This window comes from Benincasa hispida, chromosome 4 (genome assembly GCF_009727055.1).
Source record: "Benincasa hispida cultivar B227 chromosome 4, ASM972705v1, whole genome shotgun sequence".
NCBI lineage: Eukaryota > Viridiplantae > Streptophyta > Magnoliopsida > Cucurbitales > Cucurbitaceae > Benincasa > Benincasa hispida.
In genome coordinates, this window is record NC_052352.1 from 45,535,592 (window position 1) to 45,555,728 (window position 20,137).

The 20,137-nt window shown below is 32.6% G+C and overlaps 1 protein-coding gene across 1 annotated transcript; it reads right to left on the reverse strand.

Moving 5' to 3' along the window:
- Positions 1-1,134: 1,134 nt before the first annotated feature.
- On the reverse strand, positions 1,135-4,007 carry LOC120075133 (magnesium dechelatase SGRL, chloroplastic). Its single transcript, XM_039028307.1, has 5 exons — positions 3,690-4,007; positions 2,830-3,003; positions 2,586-2,744; positions 1,659-1,805; positions 1,135-1,558 (listed from the first exon to the last, which is right to left on the reverse strand). Exons 1-5 carry the CDS (start codon positions 3,828-3,830, stop codon positions 1,445-1,447), a joined length of 735 nt encoding a protein of 244 aa, XP_038884235.1. The 5' UTR covers positions 3,831-4,007; the 3' UTR covers positions 1,135-1,444.
- Between the last annotated feature and the right edge of the window lie 16,130 nt (positions 4,008-20,137).

Sequence of the window (20,137 nt, forward strand, 5' to 3'; positions counted from 1 at the left end):
TACCCACGACAATGTAATGGATGTGAGGTAGAGATTAACCATTAAATACTCAAAATCATTTTTCTAAAGGTTGGTTTAAAGTGTTTCTCCTATACCAACTTATTTCATAAACTCATTTTTTCAAAAGCTATTTTAAGTGATTGTTAAACACTCTAATTTTTTTTTTAAATGACTTATTTTCAAAATCAAACACACTCTTAATCTACATTTAGGGGGGAAAAAACATAGTCAAATAGTTTTAAGATTTGAAACCGTAAAAACTAAAGTCCCGTTCAGTAACCATTTGATTTTTAATTTGTGTTTTTAAAAATTAAGGCAATAAACATTACTTCCATCTCCAAATTTCTTCCTTTGTTATCTATCTTTTATCAATGGTTTAAAAAACCAAGCTAAATTTTGAAAACTAAAAAAAGTAGCATTTAAAAAGTTGTTTTTGGAATTTGACTAAGAATTCAACCATTGTACTTAAGAAAGATGCAAATCATGGTAAGAAATTGAGAATAAATAGACTTAATTTTAAAAAACGAAAAACGAAATGATACCAAACGGGACCTAAATTATATAAAAAGTTAAACTTGACTAAATTATTGTATAGTTACATTCTTCATTTCATAAGTATCTTATATTTGGCTTTAGATTTTGTTTTCTATAATTTCTTTGCCACGGTCTTCATCTTTATTTTAAGCAGACATTTTAATTATTTATCAAATTTCAAAAATAAAAGCAAGTTTTCAAAGCTATTTGTTTTTTTCTTTAAATTTTCCAAACTTAACTTGAATTTTGAAACACTTTTAAAAATGAATGACAAATTAAAGGAATGTATTTATAAATTTAATGTTTAAACAAAATCAAAATACACAATTTTATATTAAGGTCAGGGATCATTAGATCAATGTTCTTTTTGTATTTATTATTTTTAATTATTTTGAATATGCAAGTTGAGGGGATTGAACCTCGAACATCATAATTATTAGTACAAATTCATGCTAGTTAAGCTATGTTTGTGTTGCCATTAATTCATTGTTATTTCACAGTCGAATTAATTGTATATCTATTAACATAAAGCGTATGTTTAAAGGCGAACCAGCTCGAACACAAAGGAATGTAAATTTCAATTTCGAGAAATGTGAAGGGTTAGGAAACAAAATGCAAGCGATTAGCCACCAAACAATTTTCAAGGAATTGTTCTCATTTACACAAGAATTGCAGGAACAAATATGCCTTTTTTGGTCAAAGAATAAACTGACCAACAGAAGTATCTCCCTCCCTTGGCAAAGAGTTACTCATACATTCAACGAAACAAGCGTACCCTTTTGCTCCTTCCACAAAGGAATTGCATTAAATGGAAGTTGAAACTTTAAAAAGACAGCTATTTCTTGGAGAGCTTGAAAGATTATGCAATGCCGTTCAAATTATACCAATTTACTAGTTTATGCAATGCCGTTCAAAGAAGGAAGGCAAAGAGAGCTTGAAAGATTGATTTGGGGCTTCTCAACTTCTTAGGAGAGGACACATCCTTGCTTCCCCTTAGGAGCCCTTGCACATGATGATGCCTCCCCTGAAAAATGTAGGCAAAACAAAAAGATTGAGAAAAGAAGATATCAAGTTGTCTAGATCAAGTATCCAATGAAATTTTCATAACATGTTATTAAGTTTACCAGTACAGCATCCTTGAGTGGCCCCCAGCATTCGAGTCGATTGTACTTTGGTGAACTAGAATGAAAATATACCCTGACCAAGGCATCTAGGAGTTCAGGGTTCTCCCCGAACAGAATTGAATCTCCATATAGAACAGATTCAAGTACCTGGTTTAGCAAGAAGAGAGGCTTTTAGCCTTATGTTAGGAATGCAAGATGTGCAAACAAAATCCCACATTGGTTAAGAAAGAAAGAGGTCCATGGTGCATATGTAAAAACAATTATCTGAGGCCTTTTGAGTTGTATCAAAAGCAAAACCACAAAGGTCTATAACTAAAGTGGACAATCTCATACTAACATGGAGATAGGTGGAGGTTCCGCTATCCTCAACAATTGCTATCGGAGGCATGTTCTAAACCTAATTATGTGGGTGAAAGATCCTAGGTTTCAAATGAAAGTAGTGAGGCTTGTGGATGAATCCCCAAATCTGACAAAAAGTGCTTGGACCAGCAAGCAAGTAATAATTCCATCAAACTACATATGTAGATGAGTAGATCTTTGTTCGAGAGGAGGAAATTAAGGGTGTGACAGGTGGTCCAAAACCACAAAGGTTTATGTCCAAAGTGGACAATATCATACTATTGTGAAGTTAAGTGGAGATTCTGTTTCAATGCTTTTACCAATCTTACCATTGCTATACTAAATCACTTCCATCATTATTATAAGTCAGATCTGAGATTTCTCCAACAGCTAAGGAGTTCATTTTTTTTAAGACTGAATGTGGACCTATTTTAATAATGATGGCAAATTTTATATCTTTCTGTTTTTTGGAAATTTGGAAGACATGTTCCATGTCTAACTTAAAAAGAAAAACAATGCCTAGACTATTTGGATACCAGTTACATTAGAATGAAATATTCGAAGTGGGGTAATAGAAGATAAACTTACAAGAGGCAATTCTTTGGAGAATATGTGGTATCTAAACTCAGCAGCAACGTCAAGCAAAGAATTTGGCCCGCTCACATAACAGTGCACATGAAGACACATTTCATCCTTTACTTTCTTCCACTCAGCAACCACATCATCTTTGTTGTACCACCCTCTCAACTATGTACGTTCATAGACCAAAAAATGAGGAGAAAAGAACAATATGTTGTTCCATTCAGACAGTGAAGTAGCAATAAACTTTTACCTGATCAAGGTTGATAACATCAGAGATGGTTAAGGTGAGATTAGCAGTGAAGTCACAATGTGATAGTATATATGTTCTTGGGATGATCCCTGCAGACTTGTTCACCTCTCTACTGAATACAACTTTCAACTTTGAAGCTTCAAATCTTGCTGGAGGAACCAATATCCTAACAGCCTACCAAATATCAATGCATCATCATAAGAGTAATACAAATTTGACAGAAAGAACAGACAAAAACCTTTTTGCTTTTTGGATGCTTTGTTTCAATAATTGTTCAAACCATCCAAGCAAAGTTTGAAACTGAACTTAATTCAACAAGAATTTTCAGTTGAAGGGACCAAGTAAACAAATAACATGATGATTATCAGGGGTTCTGTAAACATAATCCAGCATTCACTGTTCACAATATAGACTTAACTTCTGAATTTCTTAGCTTATTTACAGCAGTATTATTAAGTGCATTGCTTACTGAAAATCCAGCTGTAGATGTTCATCATTGAGAATTTTAGACAATTGAGTGCAATACAGAACTTAGAATCAACAGGAAACACACAAATTTTGGCAACTAGTTTCCACTGCCAAATTAGACTAGCAATCTGGATGAAACCCAATAATCAACAACAGAATCCTTTTAACTCTAAGGACAACAAAGCAAATCAGAATCAGATAGCGCAAATTTCGAAGCACGGGATTGAAAAGAACCGAATAGATTCCTTCACCCACAAAGATCCCTTCAATTAAACTCGCAATTTCAACCTACCAAACTTGAATCAGTCTCAAATTACACAAAATGCAGTAATGCCATAACCCACATAAACCAAAAACCAATAGAAAGAACGAGAGGGGTAGAGAAATGGTACCTCAGAGACGAGAGTGTTGTAAGAAGCCCGAGTGGTAGGGAAAGAAGAAAAGAGAAGAACAGGGTTGTTCCTTTGAACTAATTTGAAGTTGGGTTTGCCTGGCGACGGTGAAAAAGAGTAACGAACACAATGAAAGGCCATGGAAGACGCATAACAACTTACGGGTCTTCTTCTTCACCTTCATCTTTCAGAATCAGAACCAACCATTGTCGTCGTCTCTCTGGGATGTGAAGAAATGAGGTTCATGTGGACAGTGATTCAGAGACCCACTCGTTTGGGCCAAAATCTAAGTCCACCCATCTTCCTCCACACATATTCATCTTCCTTTCTAATATTTTCAATATTTCAAAATAAGGTGAGGCTAACTTTTTTCTGATTGGTTGAGGGTTTTGAACGTTGCGACACGTCATCATCCCGGTACATTCTTTGATACTTCTGGATAATATGATGACGTGGCTATACCTACCGTTTACACGTATCCATTGTTGTGTTTTGCACACACACATATAAATAAACTTGCAACACACAATGAATGTCTACCACGTGTCAAAAAACACATAAAAATTATTGTTTTTTTAAGTTTTATTTTTACTACATAATGGTAGGGGAACATGAAAATAGGTGCAGATAATCTTTGTTCATGTATATGGAGAAAATTTCCTATATGTGATAAGTGTGAAAAATCCTCCATACTTTCTTTATTTATTTTGTGTCACGTCAACATACAAATGAAATCACTAACATTAATGTTAGGTCCACTATTATTTATGAAAATAAGCTTATAAGATGTATGATACTTAATATTAGAAAATTTCCCATATGATACACACACATATAAATTGGTAGGCCAATTGCAATTTTAATTAAAAAAAAAATAAAAATTGGGTGCATGTCTCTAGGTTTTGCTTTTTTTTGTAAACATGTCAAAAAAATTTCGCCTGAAAATTTGATTGCTATATAATTTCTATATGATTACTATTTGATTGTCAGACGTACAATTAAAAAGAATTGAAGTTATGGTTTTGGTTTCTTAAAATGTATTTGTCGTACAATGCAATTAAAAGAGCATGGAAATATGTGCAGCCAATCATTGCCCATATATATATATATATGAGAAAATTTCTTATACTATGACAAGTGTGAAAAATCCTCCATATTGCTATTTGTTGTGTGTCACGTCAACAGTGAGATCCACAAACATTAATGTTGGATCCACTAGTATTTATGAAAAGAAGCTCATACGACATATGATATGCTTCCTAAATATTAGATTTTTACATTTTAAAGTCTCATTTAATAATCATATTCGTGTAATCATTTGATTTTTAAAATTTAAGCCTATGACATTACAGACTTTTAGTTTTTTTCCACATTTTATAAGTATTTAAAAAAATTAAGTCAAAATTTGAAAATTAAGAAAAACAAGAAAAAATACCAATTTATACCCCTAAACTTTATGAGTTATACCAATTTAAATTCTAAACTAATAATTCACGCCATTTTGTGAAGATTAAAAAAATTAAACTCCGTTTAGCAACCATTTTAATTTTTTGTTTTGTCGAAGATTGTGTTTTTGTTTTCTCTAGAAATTTCTACATTAGTTTTTATTTTTTTCAAATAAGTTTTTATTTTTACTAGTTGGAAGACACATGCAATACACGTGACTTAAAACTGTTTATAGCTTTTTTTTTTTTCCAATTTTAAATGTATTTATTTTAATTAAGTTAAATAAGTAAATATTGACTATGAACTGAATTAATTAAATATATGGTATATAAAATTATATTCTTGAATGAATATGTTTTTGAGATTCATATCCAAAAGTCTCGTAATTGATTAGTGTTTAAATAACTATTTATTTTAACTTTAATATGAATATCAAATTATCTATTGCAATAAAATTCAAAGTTATTAGATGCAATTATTAGAGGTAAAAATCCAATGAAATGTGATGAATGTGGAAATAAGATTTTTTTTTTTTTTTTTTAATGAAATATACTTACAATTGAGTTCAAATTTTAAATTTTGATGTTAAATTTAAAAGTATAGAAAGAGAAAAAAAACTATAAAACTAGATGGATGAACTGAATTAAATAAACATATGATGTTATTAGAACCTTTCTTTTAAATTTGTAGCTACACTAGAAGAATTTCGGGTTTTAATGTCGGTTGGCAACCGCCATTAAAAATATTGTTATTAAAGGGCTTTAATAACACAGCCTTCAATGTCGGTTGCAACCGACATTAAAGGTCTTTAGTGAAATTTCCAACCAACATTAAAGCTTGTGTTTTTTTTTAAAAAAATTCTTTACTGACATTGAAGCTCGAATCTGTCCGTTTTTTTTTTTTTAAATTCTGTTGCCGAATCCATTTTTTTGGTCAATATGTTAAAAACGACATTATATGTCTCGTGTTGGGTAAGGAAATGTCCATCATTGTTTTATATTAAAAAGTATAAAAAATTTGCATGGCAAGCCCATCAATATTTGTCTTCCACCTATGAATTTATCCACAAACAAGAATCAATATTTCCAATCCATTACATATACTCATCAAAATATGAAATAAACACACTAATCACCAACATTTGCATAACAATACCAGAACCAGACTTTCATAGAATACTTACACCAATGCCATCATTTCTCTCATTCACAAATATCAATTAGTACTAATTCTATGAATACTTAACACCAAATACCCCATGAACACAAAAAATATATTATATATAAATCTTCCAATAATAAACAGATCATGTCTTCCACCTATGAATTTATCCACAAACAAGAATCAATATTTCCAATCCATTACATATATTCATCAAAATATGAAATAAACATACTAATCACCAACATTTGCATAACAATACCAGAGCCAGACTTTTATAGAATACTTACAACAAACCATCATTTTTCTCATTCACAAATATCAATTAGTACTAATTCCATTCACAAAGATCATGGTTAGATAAATTTACGTTCATTCTAAGCTAGCATTTACATTCTATTGAGACAAAAAAACAAGAATTACATCCTTACACAAATCGGCCAACAAAACTTGTCCATTGGGTTCGAATTACGTCAATCTCTCCTTGCGTATATGCATCTTTTGTATTGAACTACAAAAAGGAAAAAGAAAAAGATAAACTCAACATAAGTTTATGTTCATTTATTAAATTAAAGCTAGTACTATATAAAAAATAAATAATTTATGTACGAGGCTAGTAATGGGAGTAGTAGGATTATGCACTATTTCGTGTATATACTTTTGCACATAGTACCCGCATCCTACAGAATTTAATTGACGAGGGAACTGTATATAAACAAGTTGAAAACAATTGTTAAATTATTATAAAGATGTCGAATGAACATAAATTGTTAAAAAATGAATGCAAATTTACCTTTACAGGTTTCCATTTTGGAGAAGACCGATGGTGTTGAAGATCGTGCTTGGCTTGCCATGTTTTCAATCTACTAAATAGTTTAAAAACATTAATTAAACATAAATACTTCAATTAAGAGTTAAGAAAGTTCAATTACACTTACATATTTATAACTCCATGAAAATCCTCTTGAACCTTACTTCAAAGAGAGTCCAAAACATAAACACAATTTTCTTGTAGATTGATTACAATCAATATCCAATGATAACTATAATAAGTAACAATTTTGAAATATTAGTATGTGTATAATGCAAATTAAAAATAACTTAAGAACTTGTATCTACTACTTATCCTGTGTTATATGGAATGAGGACTAATTGATCTAACTTAGCCAATTCTAGTTGATTGGCTAAATTTTTTGATCGGATATCTTGAGACTACACCTATGGCGATATTCTTGCTTGATCAATTATAAAAAAACTTCTTCGTAATATCACGACCACATTCATCCCAAAGATACCAAAACAAAGTAAAAGTTATTATTTATAAACATGAAACAAAGTATACATGAGTGAATCTAGATACTTAAACAAACCAATGTAGATATTTTGGAAAAAGTTTTACAATTTGGGTACAATGATTTCTTCGCATCATCTAATAATTCTTCAAAATTATCGAATTTTCCACTAAAATAGTTATTGTATGTAGCCTCAAACATTCCAATTGTGTCATCAACATCAACATCATCCTTCGTCTCTTTCACTAGTAGACACATTTCATTGTTTCTCTTAATTGGTATTGATTCACCATGAAAAATCCATGTATAATAACTTTGATCTATACCATTAAAAAAATAAGTGGTCTCTTATTTTGTTCACATCTAGAGTCTTTGTATTCACACACTTCAAACATGGACAACTCATGACATTCGGTATATTTGAATGTTGTAGACCATTTTTAATAAACATCTCGACCCCTAAACCATACTCAGCTGACATTCTATTCATTTTCATCCATGACTTATCCATGATTGTAAAATATGGCAACTTAATTTACAAAAAAAAAAAAAAAAGAAAGAAAAACAATAACAAGGAAAAATTAAAAGCATAAAATTATGATTGTAAAATATGCAACATCAAACAAATTTAGAACAAATAGACTTTTAAGATAAGCATCTTATAAATATTACCTTGTACTTGTTATTAATGTTGTTATGAAGTCCTTTTTGTGTTGGGTGCACCTTCTCCACTTGTCAACTTTCTTACAACACGTCCAATGTAATCTTCCTATCTTCCTTCCAACTCCCCAAGAATCAAAATTTAGCCTTACACGTCAAACTTAAACCTAACAAATGAAAAACTTCACTCAAAATCATTTCATTATTGCTCAAGTGAGTTGACTCAAAGATTCTTATTCAACTACTTTCCAAAAGAACCTTACTCTGAAATAGTTTAATTCTTAACTCAATTTAACATATTCAAACAATGAATCAACAATCCTAAAAAGAAAGTCTAAGAATTTATACTATCATGTAATGTTTGCCCAATAATGGAAGGCTTGAACATAATTTGTTGTCATGAACCTGCATATAAGAATCCAGAACCTTTATTTTTTCACAAATTTATATATCATGATGGTATTTGTCAATAATTCACAAATTCAGAAAACGGTCTCATGATATCTAGATATGCTATGCGAACATCCATCAAGGAAGAAAGACTTACATTAACCTTTTGGAGTTCAGAAAACACAAATCAAATACTCTGTTGTAAACACAAATCAAATACCATTGTGGCAGAGACCTACACATTGACCGGTTGCTTGAACTTTTATGATACCATTGTTACTTTTATTGTGGCAGAAACCACGATATAGTGACAATGATACTATGTTGTAAACACAAATCAAATACAAGGTGTGGCAGAGATAATTTCACAAATCAAATACAAGGTGTGGCAGAGATAATTTGTTGAGTTTTATACCTATAAACACAAATCAGATCTGAATGGCAGATCAACTACAATAATCAGAACTTTAACAATAATGTTACTTTCAGATCAGATCACAAATCAACTACAAATAATCACAAATCAACTACAAATAATCACAAATCAACTACAACTACAAATAATGTTACTTTCATTGTGCCAGAGACCTACAACGGCAGAGACGACCCATTGGCAGATTTGTACCCACGGCTACAGATCTGAACACTGACGCGATAGAGATCGACGATTGGAGACTGAAGGACAACGAACGACAAACTTGATGGAGATTGATGGACACTGACGGATGGCTGGCGGACAACCATGGACGGACGGACGATTCGCACGGTGAAGGAGATCGGTTAGGGTTTAGGTAAGAGAGAAATGGAGGCCAACACGCACGATAGGGTATCCAATTTTGGAATCGGGTAAGAGAAATGGATAAAAGGGGGCGCACATGTTTAATTTTTTAATAAAATAAGAAAAAATAATAATTAGACCTTTAATGTCGATTTAAAACCGACATTAAAGCCCATCTTCAACGTTGGTTTAAAATCGACATTAAAGATCGATTTTTTTTAAAACTGACATTATACATCCGATTTCACTTCAACCGACATTAAAGTCCGAAATTCTTGTAGTGCTAGATAACAGTGCTACCTTTTTGTAGATAACAACCCTAATTTGTGGAATAAAATTTTAAAAATAAAACTTAACATGCTTTTATGTTTCCATTACAAATAATGAACCCCTTTAGTTTCTATTTTTCTTAGAAAGCTTTAATCTCTGTTGTTGACGAAATCATTTTTGCACATTTTGAAAATTAAATTTGGGTCAAAGAAAAATAAAATGATTTATATTCTCCCTCGTGTGATTGTAATTAATTTACTTTTTTTCCTCTCTTGCTCACTATAAAGCATAAATACTTCATGTGAGGCAAAAAATCAGTATCAGACACGTATTGGATACCGATACTTTCAAGATACGTATCTGACACGCGATTCGATGTATCTATTTCTATGCATACTTTTTTTAAAAGAAAAAAACAAGTAACTCATCTAATCTTTCACATTCTAAAATTAGGCAACCTATTTAAAAAGCTAATTACTCGAGTTCAAAACTAAAAGAAAAAAATAATAAATAACGAACCAAACCCTAGATTAGAATAATATAATCTCCATCTTCACATTTGAGTCCCCACAAAGTCCACCAAAATATAAACCATTTGGATACTCAATAATTCAATGAATAAGTTATTCATTTATCTTCATACTTCTCCCTCTAATCTTCTTCTTCTCTTTGTAATATGAGTCACTTTTCTATTGCATTTTATTACTATTGTACTTCAACATCTTAAATGTTGTTTTTTTTTTTTTTTTTTTTATATTGTATTTCAGTATTTGTATTCTATTTTGTGCTAATGTTATTAACTTGTATGCTAAATTTATCTATATCCTATATTGTTTTAAAGAAAAAAAATTGTAACTTCAACGTATCAGTATCTTCATTTTTTAGAAATATATATTATATATATTATATATATATATATATATATTAAAAATATATATAAAAAAAATGACGTATCCTTAGACGTATCCGTATCTTAGTTTTTTAGAAATTGACGAATCGCCGTATCTGATCTTATCCGTATCGTATAGCCGTATCTGTGTCTCTGCTTCATAGTTTACTCACGCCCCTCGGTAGAGTGACAATATGTTAAAAATATTTCAAAAATGTACAAACAGTTAGCAATTAAAAGAAAGAGTATAATAAACATTTATTAGAAAATGAAGCAAAATGGGAAAATAAAAATTCTTCAATTCAGATAAAGGGGCATCAAACACCACCTCAAGGGGGTCTTTGTGGGTTGTTCGGAGTGAAGTTGGGAGGTGTTGGTGTTTGAAGCAAATATATTTTGCGGCGGCGGTCTTTGTGGAATTGAAGCCCTTCCTTAATTGCTTTTAATTCAGATAAAGGGGCATCAAACACCACCTCAAGGCATTCAAGGGCAAGCCTCTTCAGGAGACCACAAGAGTTATGATACACAATACCCAATCCAAGAACAGATGGATTTTGTTGCCAAACAGCATCAACCTTGATTTTGATTCGATCCAAAGGGGGAGCTTTCCAGGACAAACAGATCGAGGGTTGAAGGGTCTTCGAGCCGATCATGTCCGTCTGATGATCTTGTAGATTACGATCATGTCGGCAACTGAAGCTCTACGGACGATGCTATTACGATCAGACCAAATTTCCAAGCAACCAACAACAAATAATATGATTTCTTCTGGAGAGCACATTTTCACAATTTGGATCCATCTATCCAGAAAACTATCATTGAAGAAATCAAAAGACAAGGGGTTATTTGATAACGAGCATCAAATGTCAAGAGCCCGAGAGCAATGAAAAAAAATATGATCCAGACTTTCAAATTCTTCAACATAGCAATGACAATAAGGTAAAATGTTTAAACCTTTCTTTTCAAGGGCAATAAGGTATAATGTCTAAACCTTTCTTCTTTAAAGCAAGTTTGGTCTGAAAAATATTATGTAGATCTCTCCATAGGAAATGTTTGATTTTTGCAGAGGCCTCAATTTTCCATAAGTGCTTCCAGATGTAAGACAAATTGTGATGCTGGTACCTTTTTCTTCAATAAATTATTTCAAAATCAATTCATATGTACTTTTGACTAAATAGATGCCCGAATTATCATAGTGCTAGATCAATTTGTCCTCTAGATTCTTGTCCATAGGATTTTTTTTTTTTAATGCAAGCTACGTCATCTTCACATAAAAAATCATCCAAATGTTCAATATTCGAACTTCCCCAATAAATTAGAAAATCAGTTACAATAGCATTATTCATTAAAGGATTAAAACGTATTGGTTTGAATAAGGAAGGCTTTGGTAACCAAGGATCAAGGTGTTGGGATTAGTGTCCTAATTTTCCCGGAGTCTCGTAGTTTGTAAACTTTGTACACATTATTATGAATAAAAGAAGAGTTATTTTATTTGCATTTACTCATATCCAATAACTAAAGATCCGTGGTTATTGTATGTAAACTTAAGCATGTATATGAGATATACAAGTGTATCATGCCTTAAGTAATAACCTAAAAGGTTTGTAGTATAAAGATTAAGGAGGGAAACCTTATCCTGGTAACACTACAGATACGATCTGCTTTGTAGGGTTTTGCAAGTATTGTGAACTACTACAGATGGTCTGATCCTAACCATTCATGTGGAGACATGCGAGTGGGGGTACAAAGAGTTTGTATAAGACCGGACCACGAGATGGTTTGTCTCTTTATATAACACCGTTGATACTTGAGACTTACATCTCACCTAAATGACTATAGGTGACATGACCTTAATCCCGAGTGTTTTGGAAACTCCTGCCTTTGAGGGCAATCCTTTGATTAGTATGGGTGAGAGTGGCCAGATTGCCAACTCAACAAGCCTACCTTTTTGGGGATTTGTCTGGTTGGAGAGGTGGAAACTCAGTTACACAAGATGAAATTCACTCCTTCCCGGAAGCAGGGGTAAGTAGATAGATTGCTCTCTTAAGGACTGATTCTGGGTCTTGAACATAGTGACCACATCCTCTCTTTGGAAGAGGGAACTCATTCATAGTAGGACTATGACTTATGTTCATTAGAGGAATCAGTGATATATAAGGAGTTAGATGTAACTACAGGGAAAAAACGGTAAATTAGCCTAGCTGTACTTATGAGCGACCTGTGAAGGGTTATCGTACTATTGGTTGGTTGATATGGACACAAAAACATATCTGTAGTGAGGAGAGTGTAGTTGTCGGTTTTTAGTGGAGTGTCCGACAGTTAACGGATGGTAGATCCCGTGACTAAAGAGTTTAGTCAGTTATTCACGTACCGTTGGAGTTTCAAGCTACAAGTCCATTCCCCTTGGTAGCTCAATGGATTCAAGTTGAGAATCAGTTCTTGGGGTTGATTTGAAATGTTCAAATTGAAAAAAGGAAATTAGATTATATATAATATAATCGATGTGATGTATGAGATACATCAAGTGGAGCATTAATGTAAATATGATTTACATTAAGTTCCATAAAATAGAAAAAGAACTATGGTTTATATGTTTTATGAGATGAAAGATTCAAACTATAGGTTATAAATATAATATGGTAAGTTGGTTATCATATTTATTTATAATAAATTAATTATGTGATAATTATCTATTTTTCTCTAATAACCGATTGAGTGGGAGGTTATTGGTGGTTTTATGGTAACCATGAGATAAAAGAAAAATATTTTCCTAATTTTAGAGAGTTACTACTTTCGAGAAGATACCCACAAAGAAAGTCATCAGGTAAAGGTGTTTCACTGAGCGATAGCTATTGAGAGACTAAAGATCGTGGAGTTTGACTATGTGATAGTCAGCTGATCGTAGCTAAACGATCGCATGACATTGTTTATACGATAGGCTGTCATCTACTACACGATTGAGCACATCGTCTATACAATAGACAGCTTGCTATCTCCCACTTGCTCGATCGTCTACACGATTGTTGTCCTCCAGTATCTTCCTCTAACCAAGTCCATACAGAGCACACAACTCCTAGATTCTCACACTGAGAATACCAAGGTAACCATTGTGGTGGTGTCCTCACTCAACTCGATTGATTTCGAGGATCTAGAGGTCGTTCGTTGGGTTCGTGGTTGTTGTGTTTATGTTGTGCACCGGTGGTTCGAGCGTTGCTGTTCTTGGACGCTTGGAGTCTGTTCGAGGGAGTTTGAAGAATGGTTCTTCAAAGATACACATACTCTATCCCTTGACACTCTTAAAGCATGTTGTAATTTCTTGTTGTGCATGACCTATTAGTTTCCGTTCTTGTACTGTAATTGTTGATGTTCAATTTCGAATGGAATTTGGAACGATCTTTCCACTGCTCATGGAAATCCTCATGTCTGATTTCCTTCACAAGGAAAATTCTCACACCAGATCCATTACCAATTTTGTAGCGAAGTCCTTTAGATAAAAGATCTCTCCCCCCCCCAACACAAACTTTTCCGCAAATATAAAGGATTATCTCCTATTTCTACTTCAAGAATAGAATATCCTTCAAAATAAATTCTTTTCAAAACAATAGCTACTAGATGGTTAGGATTTTCCATGATTTCCATACTTGCTTGGCAATGAGGACTTGGTTGAAGCCCTCAAGATGACAGAAGTTTAGTCCACCTAGAGCCTTTGGTAAGCACATCATTTTCCATGACATCCAATGAATCACTACGAGAAATTGGGCTTTGATGTTGGTTGAAAAAATTAAAAACTAATGTATAATGCCGATTTCTTAAAAAAACAAAGTGGATATTTAATGTCGGTTTAAAACCGACATTGTTAGTGACCTTCTATTTTAAATCCCAAACAAATTTTTAATCTTTATTTTTTATTCTCCTCTCTCACATTTTCATTTTCCTCTTTCCCAAATTATCTATTAGAAAATTAAAAATAAAAACAACTCCAATGTAAAGTCCCTCTTAAATTTTATTTTATTTTTTTCCACTTATTTGTTTTATTGGTTTTTGTTTCTAGAAAAGAAAAGAAGAAAGAAAAAGGCATTAAAGAAGGAAAGAAAACCCTATCTCAACCCTAGAAACAAACACCCCCTAAATCTCTCATCTTTCTCTCCCCTTCTCTCTTTGTGTTCTCCAGCCGGCAGCCCCTCCACATCACGTCAGCCCGGCCAGCTTCGACTACGACTGACAGCGACATCCAGCGAGTGAGCGGCACAAGACCCTCCCTTCGACGACCCATTCATAAGTTCCAATAGGTAAGAATGCTCTAAACACCATTTCAATCTAGTTTAAGATTGTTTAGATTTGTCTCTAATGCTTGGAAGCCTTCATTTGTAGATTTGGCATAGTTTCGAGACTGTTCGGACATTTTGCAACAAGGAACCAAGTCTGACTTGGTGAGTTTTAGTCGTTATACCTCTCTTAAGATCTTTTCAGGTTAGATTTTGATGTTGTCAATTAATTATCCATTCATGAGTATATCTTATTTGTAATTTGGACTTGGTTCGAGGCCTTCAAATTAAGGCTTAAGGTTGCTTTATGTAAGTTTACTCATTTCGAGCACTATTTGAGATTTTAATTAAGGCTTCAATCTAAGTTCTAATCTTGGGACCTTGTTTCTCCTATTTATGAGTCTTTTTGATAGTTTAGGAGTGCTTTAATACACGTTAGGTATGTGAAATTCTACCAGTGAGTTTGTGTGTTGTTTGATATCATATTATGTGCTTTTATGTGTATTATAATTTTACTTTATGATCTAAATACCTTGATTTTCATAGCCTATTTTGTATTCTAGATGCTTAAACATGCTGAAAATGTAGTGATATTTATTAATATTGTGTAAGAATAAACAATCTTTGAGAACCAACACGCTGTGTACTTTATAAACATGATCGAAATTTAGTTTAATTCCTACAAGCTCGCATGGAGAATATTTCCAGTCTTATGGCACGACTTTATGCATTCTGGGGGATTAAAATAATTGTTTAAGTCTAGGATTACTGAGTGCATTTGGACTGGAGTTCACTTTTGTGGCCACTAGTTTCCAATACTTTTCACACAAAGATCTCATCCAGTGTAGAGATAGACCAATAAATTTAACTTCAGACTGAACATTGGAGCAATCAACTTATAAAGAATGCAAAAAAATTTCATGCTAAAAGTTAGCATCAATAAGAAACTAAAAGCCAAATGACAACATGACAAGATTTCTCACTTAAGAAAAGTTTATTTCATCAAAACAACTTGCAACTTAAGTGTTCAGCCTCAGCTCACCTCTGGGGTTTCTTTTTTTTGAGAGCTTTTGGTGATGACACGGAAGAAATCTCATCTCCACTAATATATAAGTTATTTTCAACCAATTGTGAGTTCTAAGAACTTGATCGATCATCTACTTCATATTCGATATTTTTGTTTTTCTTATGGGGAATATTTCTATTGCACGTATTTGAACTTTGAAGCCATAGACTGAAGACATTTGATATGCAGTTAACAATTTACTTTGGTAGGTACACACTTAAGAAGAGCCAGGTAGCACCAAGGTTGTTGGTTACAACAAAATCGATGTGTTATTTTTAACTTCCTTTAACCTAATACATGGAAGGTGTTTAGATCTAATGGTGACTGAATATCTGATTGAGATTGCTGCATAACAGGAGCTAGTATAACATTGTCTTATGTATTGTGCTTAAACATCTATGAACCTTTTGACTCATGGGTATAAAGGGAATGAAATTTCCACAGTGGAAGCATATAACGCCAGTGTCTTAAATTTCATTTTACATAACTTAAGAAACAGAGAAAGGATGGAAACTACGGGATAAATATACACTCTTAAGCATGCATCTAATGTGATTTTAGAGAGGAAAAGGGAAGAAATTAACACTAACTCTTGAAGAACCCTTCTTTTTGCTTCCTCTCCGATGTGATCATGAAATCAGGATGTTTACTCCCTTGAATAGAGAACTCTCGAATGCAGCAACATGAACTCCTTAGACACCATCATAAAGGAGACTTTCTTGTTATTCTCAAGATGAGAATCATAGGAGAGTTGAGTGGACTTTCGTGTTCATTTTGGTGAAGGGAATGAATTTTTGTTTCACAGAGGGAAGGAAGAAGATGAAGATGAAGAGGAAGAGATTGAGTGCAAAATCTTCTGTAACCAAAACTAAAAAAACGATAAAACGTATCACTCATCTCCCTTTCCAAAAACCACCACCTATGAGAGAATATTAGTGAGTATCTTAACTTCCTACATCAATCTATATAATTAGTAACTCCTAGGAGTTATTGATTTTGAATTCAAAATTCAAAATTCAATTTTAATTTAATTATATTAACTAAATATAATTAGACTATATATTATATCTTATATAATATTATATAACATATGGTTCATTATATCACATATAATAAAGCCTATAGTTTATAATTCTCTCATGTAACTTATAGTATTAATATGAATCATATTCATTAATTTTAACTTATAGTTTTTATATGAATCATATTCATATAATCAATTTTGAATCATATTCAAATATTTAATTCACTCATTAAAATTTTATGTTATAATGTATCACGTATATTATACTTTATAATATAATGTACCAACATACATTATATTAATTGTATCTCATACAATTAATTCCCTTTAATTAATTTGAACAATTCAAGTTAAACCAAAATTAATTTGATTCTCATTAAATCTTATTGAGCTAATAAGGTGATCTTATGGATCTACAGATTGAAGCTCAAATGATACGAGATTAATTGATTAAACACTTTAATCAATTAATCAACATTCATTAATTATCGTTCATTCCACTAAAGACCGATAACTGCACTCTTTGTATTGTAGATATATTCATGCATCTATTGGATATAAATATTAATGGTGTTGATCTTTCACAAATTGTTCTAAGTATAGTTGGGTTAAAATTACTGTTTTACCCCTGTAATTAATCTAACTCTTTAAGTATCACTGATCCCTCTAATGAACAATTAGTCATAGTCCAACTATAAGTAGACGAACAGTAAGAGGGTGAGGGCCCTTATTGTTCATGACCCAGAATCAGGAGCAATTCATATACTTGTCCTAATAAAGGGAAGGAGTGAATTCCATCTTGAATTAGTCATAGTCCAACTATAAGTAGACGAACAGTAAGAGGGTGAGGGCCCTTATTGTTCATGACCCAGAATCAGGAGCAATTCATCTACTTGTCCTAATAAAGGGAAGGAGTGAATTCCATCTTGTGTAATTGAGTTTCCAGCTCCTCATTTAGATGAATCCCAAAATGGTAGGTATATTAAGTCCTGACCACTCTCACCCATGCAAGTTAAATAACTGTCCTTATAGGGAGGAGTTCACAACTCATTCAAGATTAAGGTCAAGTCATCTATGGCCATCCTAGTGAAATGTAATGCTCTTCAAGTAACGGTGTTATAAAGAGACACTAATTATTTCGTGGGCTGATTTTATACAAACCCTTTATTGTATAGGATACCTCCACTCATATGTCTTTACATGAATAATAAGGATCAAATTATTTGTAACACTTTACAACAATTGTGACAATTACAAAATGAGTCGTATTCATAGTGTCACTAGGATAAGGTACCCAACTTTATCTATCTACTCTAGACCGTTCATGTTATTTTTTTAAACATGATCCACCTATATGTCTCCATATACATGTCTAAGTTTCATAAAATAACTTATGGTCTTAGTTTATTGGATTGAGTTAATGCACATTGAATAATTATTATTTTATTCATAACAATTTGTTTATAGAAGTTTACAAACTATGAGAATATAAGAGATTTAGGACACCAATCCTAACAATTTCCAACTTGTTCTAAAGCTAGTGAAGTGTGCAATAAAAAACGCAATACAATAAACTAGGACTACACTATACCCCAGTAATATTTTCCACTTGCCCTAGAAAATATACCACATATTTCGTAGACCTAGACTTTCTAAATGTTGCTTGAACACTTTAGCCGTAAACGAATTAGCAACGTTGTGCTCCGAAGTAATCTTCATGAAAATCACGTCACCTTATTGCACAATCTCTCGGATCAAGTGATATTTCTTCTTAATGTGTTTGCCTCTTTTATCAATTTTAGGTTTCTTAGAATTTGCAATAGCACCAAATTGTGATGGGCAAAGTTATATTTGGATGGGCAACGTCATATTTGGAACAACTTCCAAATCTGTAAGAAATTTCCTTAGCCAAACTACTTCCTTAATAGCTTCACAAACAACTACATATTCAGCTTCCATAGTGGAGTCCGCGATGCATCCTTGTTTGATGCTTCACCAGACTATTGCTCCTCTGTGATGGATTTTCTACAATTCCAATCAGTTTGAAAGTCAGGGTTTGTGTATCCTGTAAGGATCAAATCCTTAACTCCATACACAAGCATATAGTCCTTCGTTCTCTGTAGATACTTAAGGATTGTGTTGACTACGATCCAATGATTTAAATCCTGGATTAGATTGGTATCTACTGACAATCTCTACTGTTAGAAAATGTCAGGCTGGTACATAACATTGCATACATAAGGCTGTCAGCGACCAATGCATAGGGAATTCTCATTTTGTCAACCTCTTGAGGAGTCATAGGACACTATACCTTAGACAAGACAACTCTATGCCTGAAATGTAGTAACCCTTTTTTGGAATTGTGCATCGAATATCTACAAGCATCATGTCAATCTACGATGCCTAAGACAGGGCCAGCATTTTGTTCTTATGATCTCTGATGATCTAGATCCCTAAAACAAACTCTGCTTCACCTAAATCTTTCATTTGGAAATAGGCACCTAGCCACTTCTTTACATCTATCAATAATCTTATATCATTCTCATTAAGCAGGATATCATTCACATACAACACAAGGAAAGCTATTGAACCGTTGATGATATTTTCTTGTAAACACAAGGCTTATCAACATTCTAATCAAAGCCATAAGATTTGATTACAATATTAAATCTTATATTCGAAGATCGAGATACTTGTTTCAATCCATAAATGGACCGATTAAGCTTGCAAACCTTTTGGCTTTAACCTTGCTCAATGAATCCCTCTTGTTGATTCATGTAGATTATATCTTCAAGATTATCATTAAAAAAGGCAGTCCTGACGTTCATTTTCCATATCCCATAGTCATAATATATGGCTATGGACAAGAGAATTTGAATAGACTTTAACATGACAACAAGTGAGAAAGTTACTTCATAGTCCACTCCATCAACCTGGGTATACCCTTTGCTACTAGTCTATCTTTAAAGGTCTTTATCTTTCCATCTACACTTCTTTTTCTTTTGTAGATCCATTTGTGACCTATAGGTTTTATCCCATTCAGTTGACCTACAAGCTCCCAAATAGAATTGAAGTACATAAACTCTATTTCTTGATTCATTGCTTTAATCCATTCATCCTTGTTAACATCTTCCATTGTTTGCTCATAAGACAATGAATTCTCAACCCTATCATCAGATATGATATCTTAGGCTTTGTTAAACCCAT

Coding starts and splice junctions, on each gene's coding strand:
- LOC120075133 (XM_039028307.1), bottom strand. CDS start 3,830: ATGGCCTTTCATTGTGTTCGTTACTCTTTTTCACCGTCGCCAGGCAAA. Junction 2,745..2,829: donor ATGTTATCAACCTTGATCAG/GTAAAAGTTTAT, acceptor GAACGTACATAG/TTGAGAGGGTGGTACAACAA. Junction 1,806..2,585: donor TCTCCAAAGAATTGCCTCTT/GTAAGTTTATCT, acceptor TTGCTAAACCAG/GTACTTGAATCTGTTCTATA.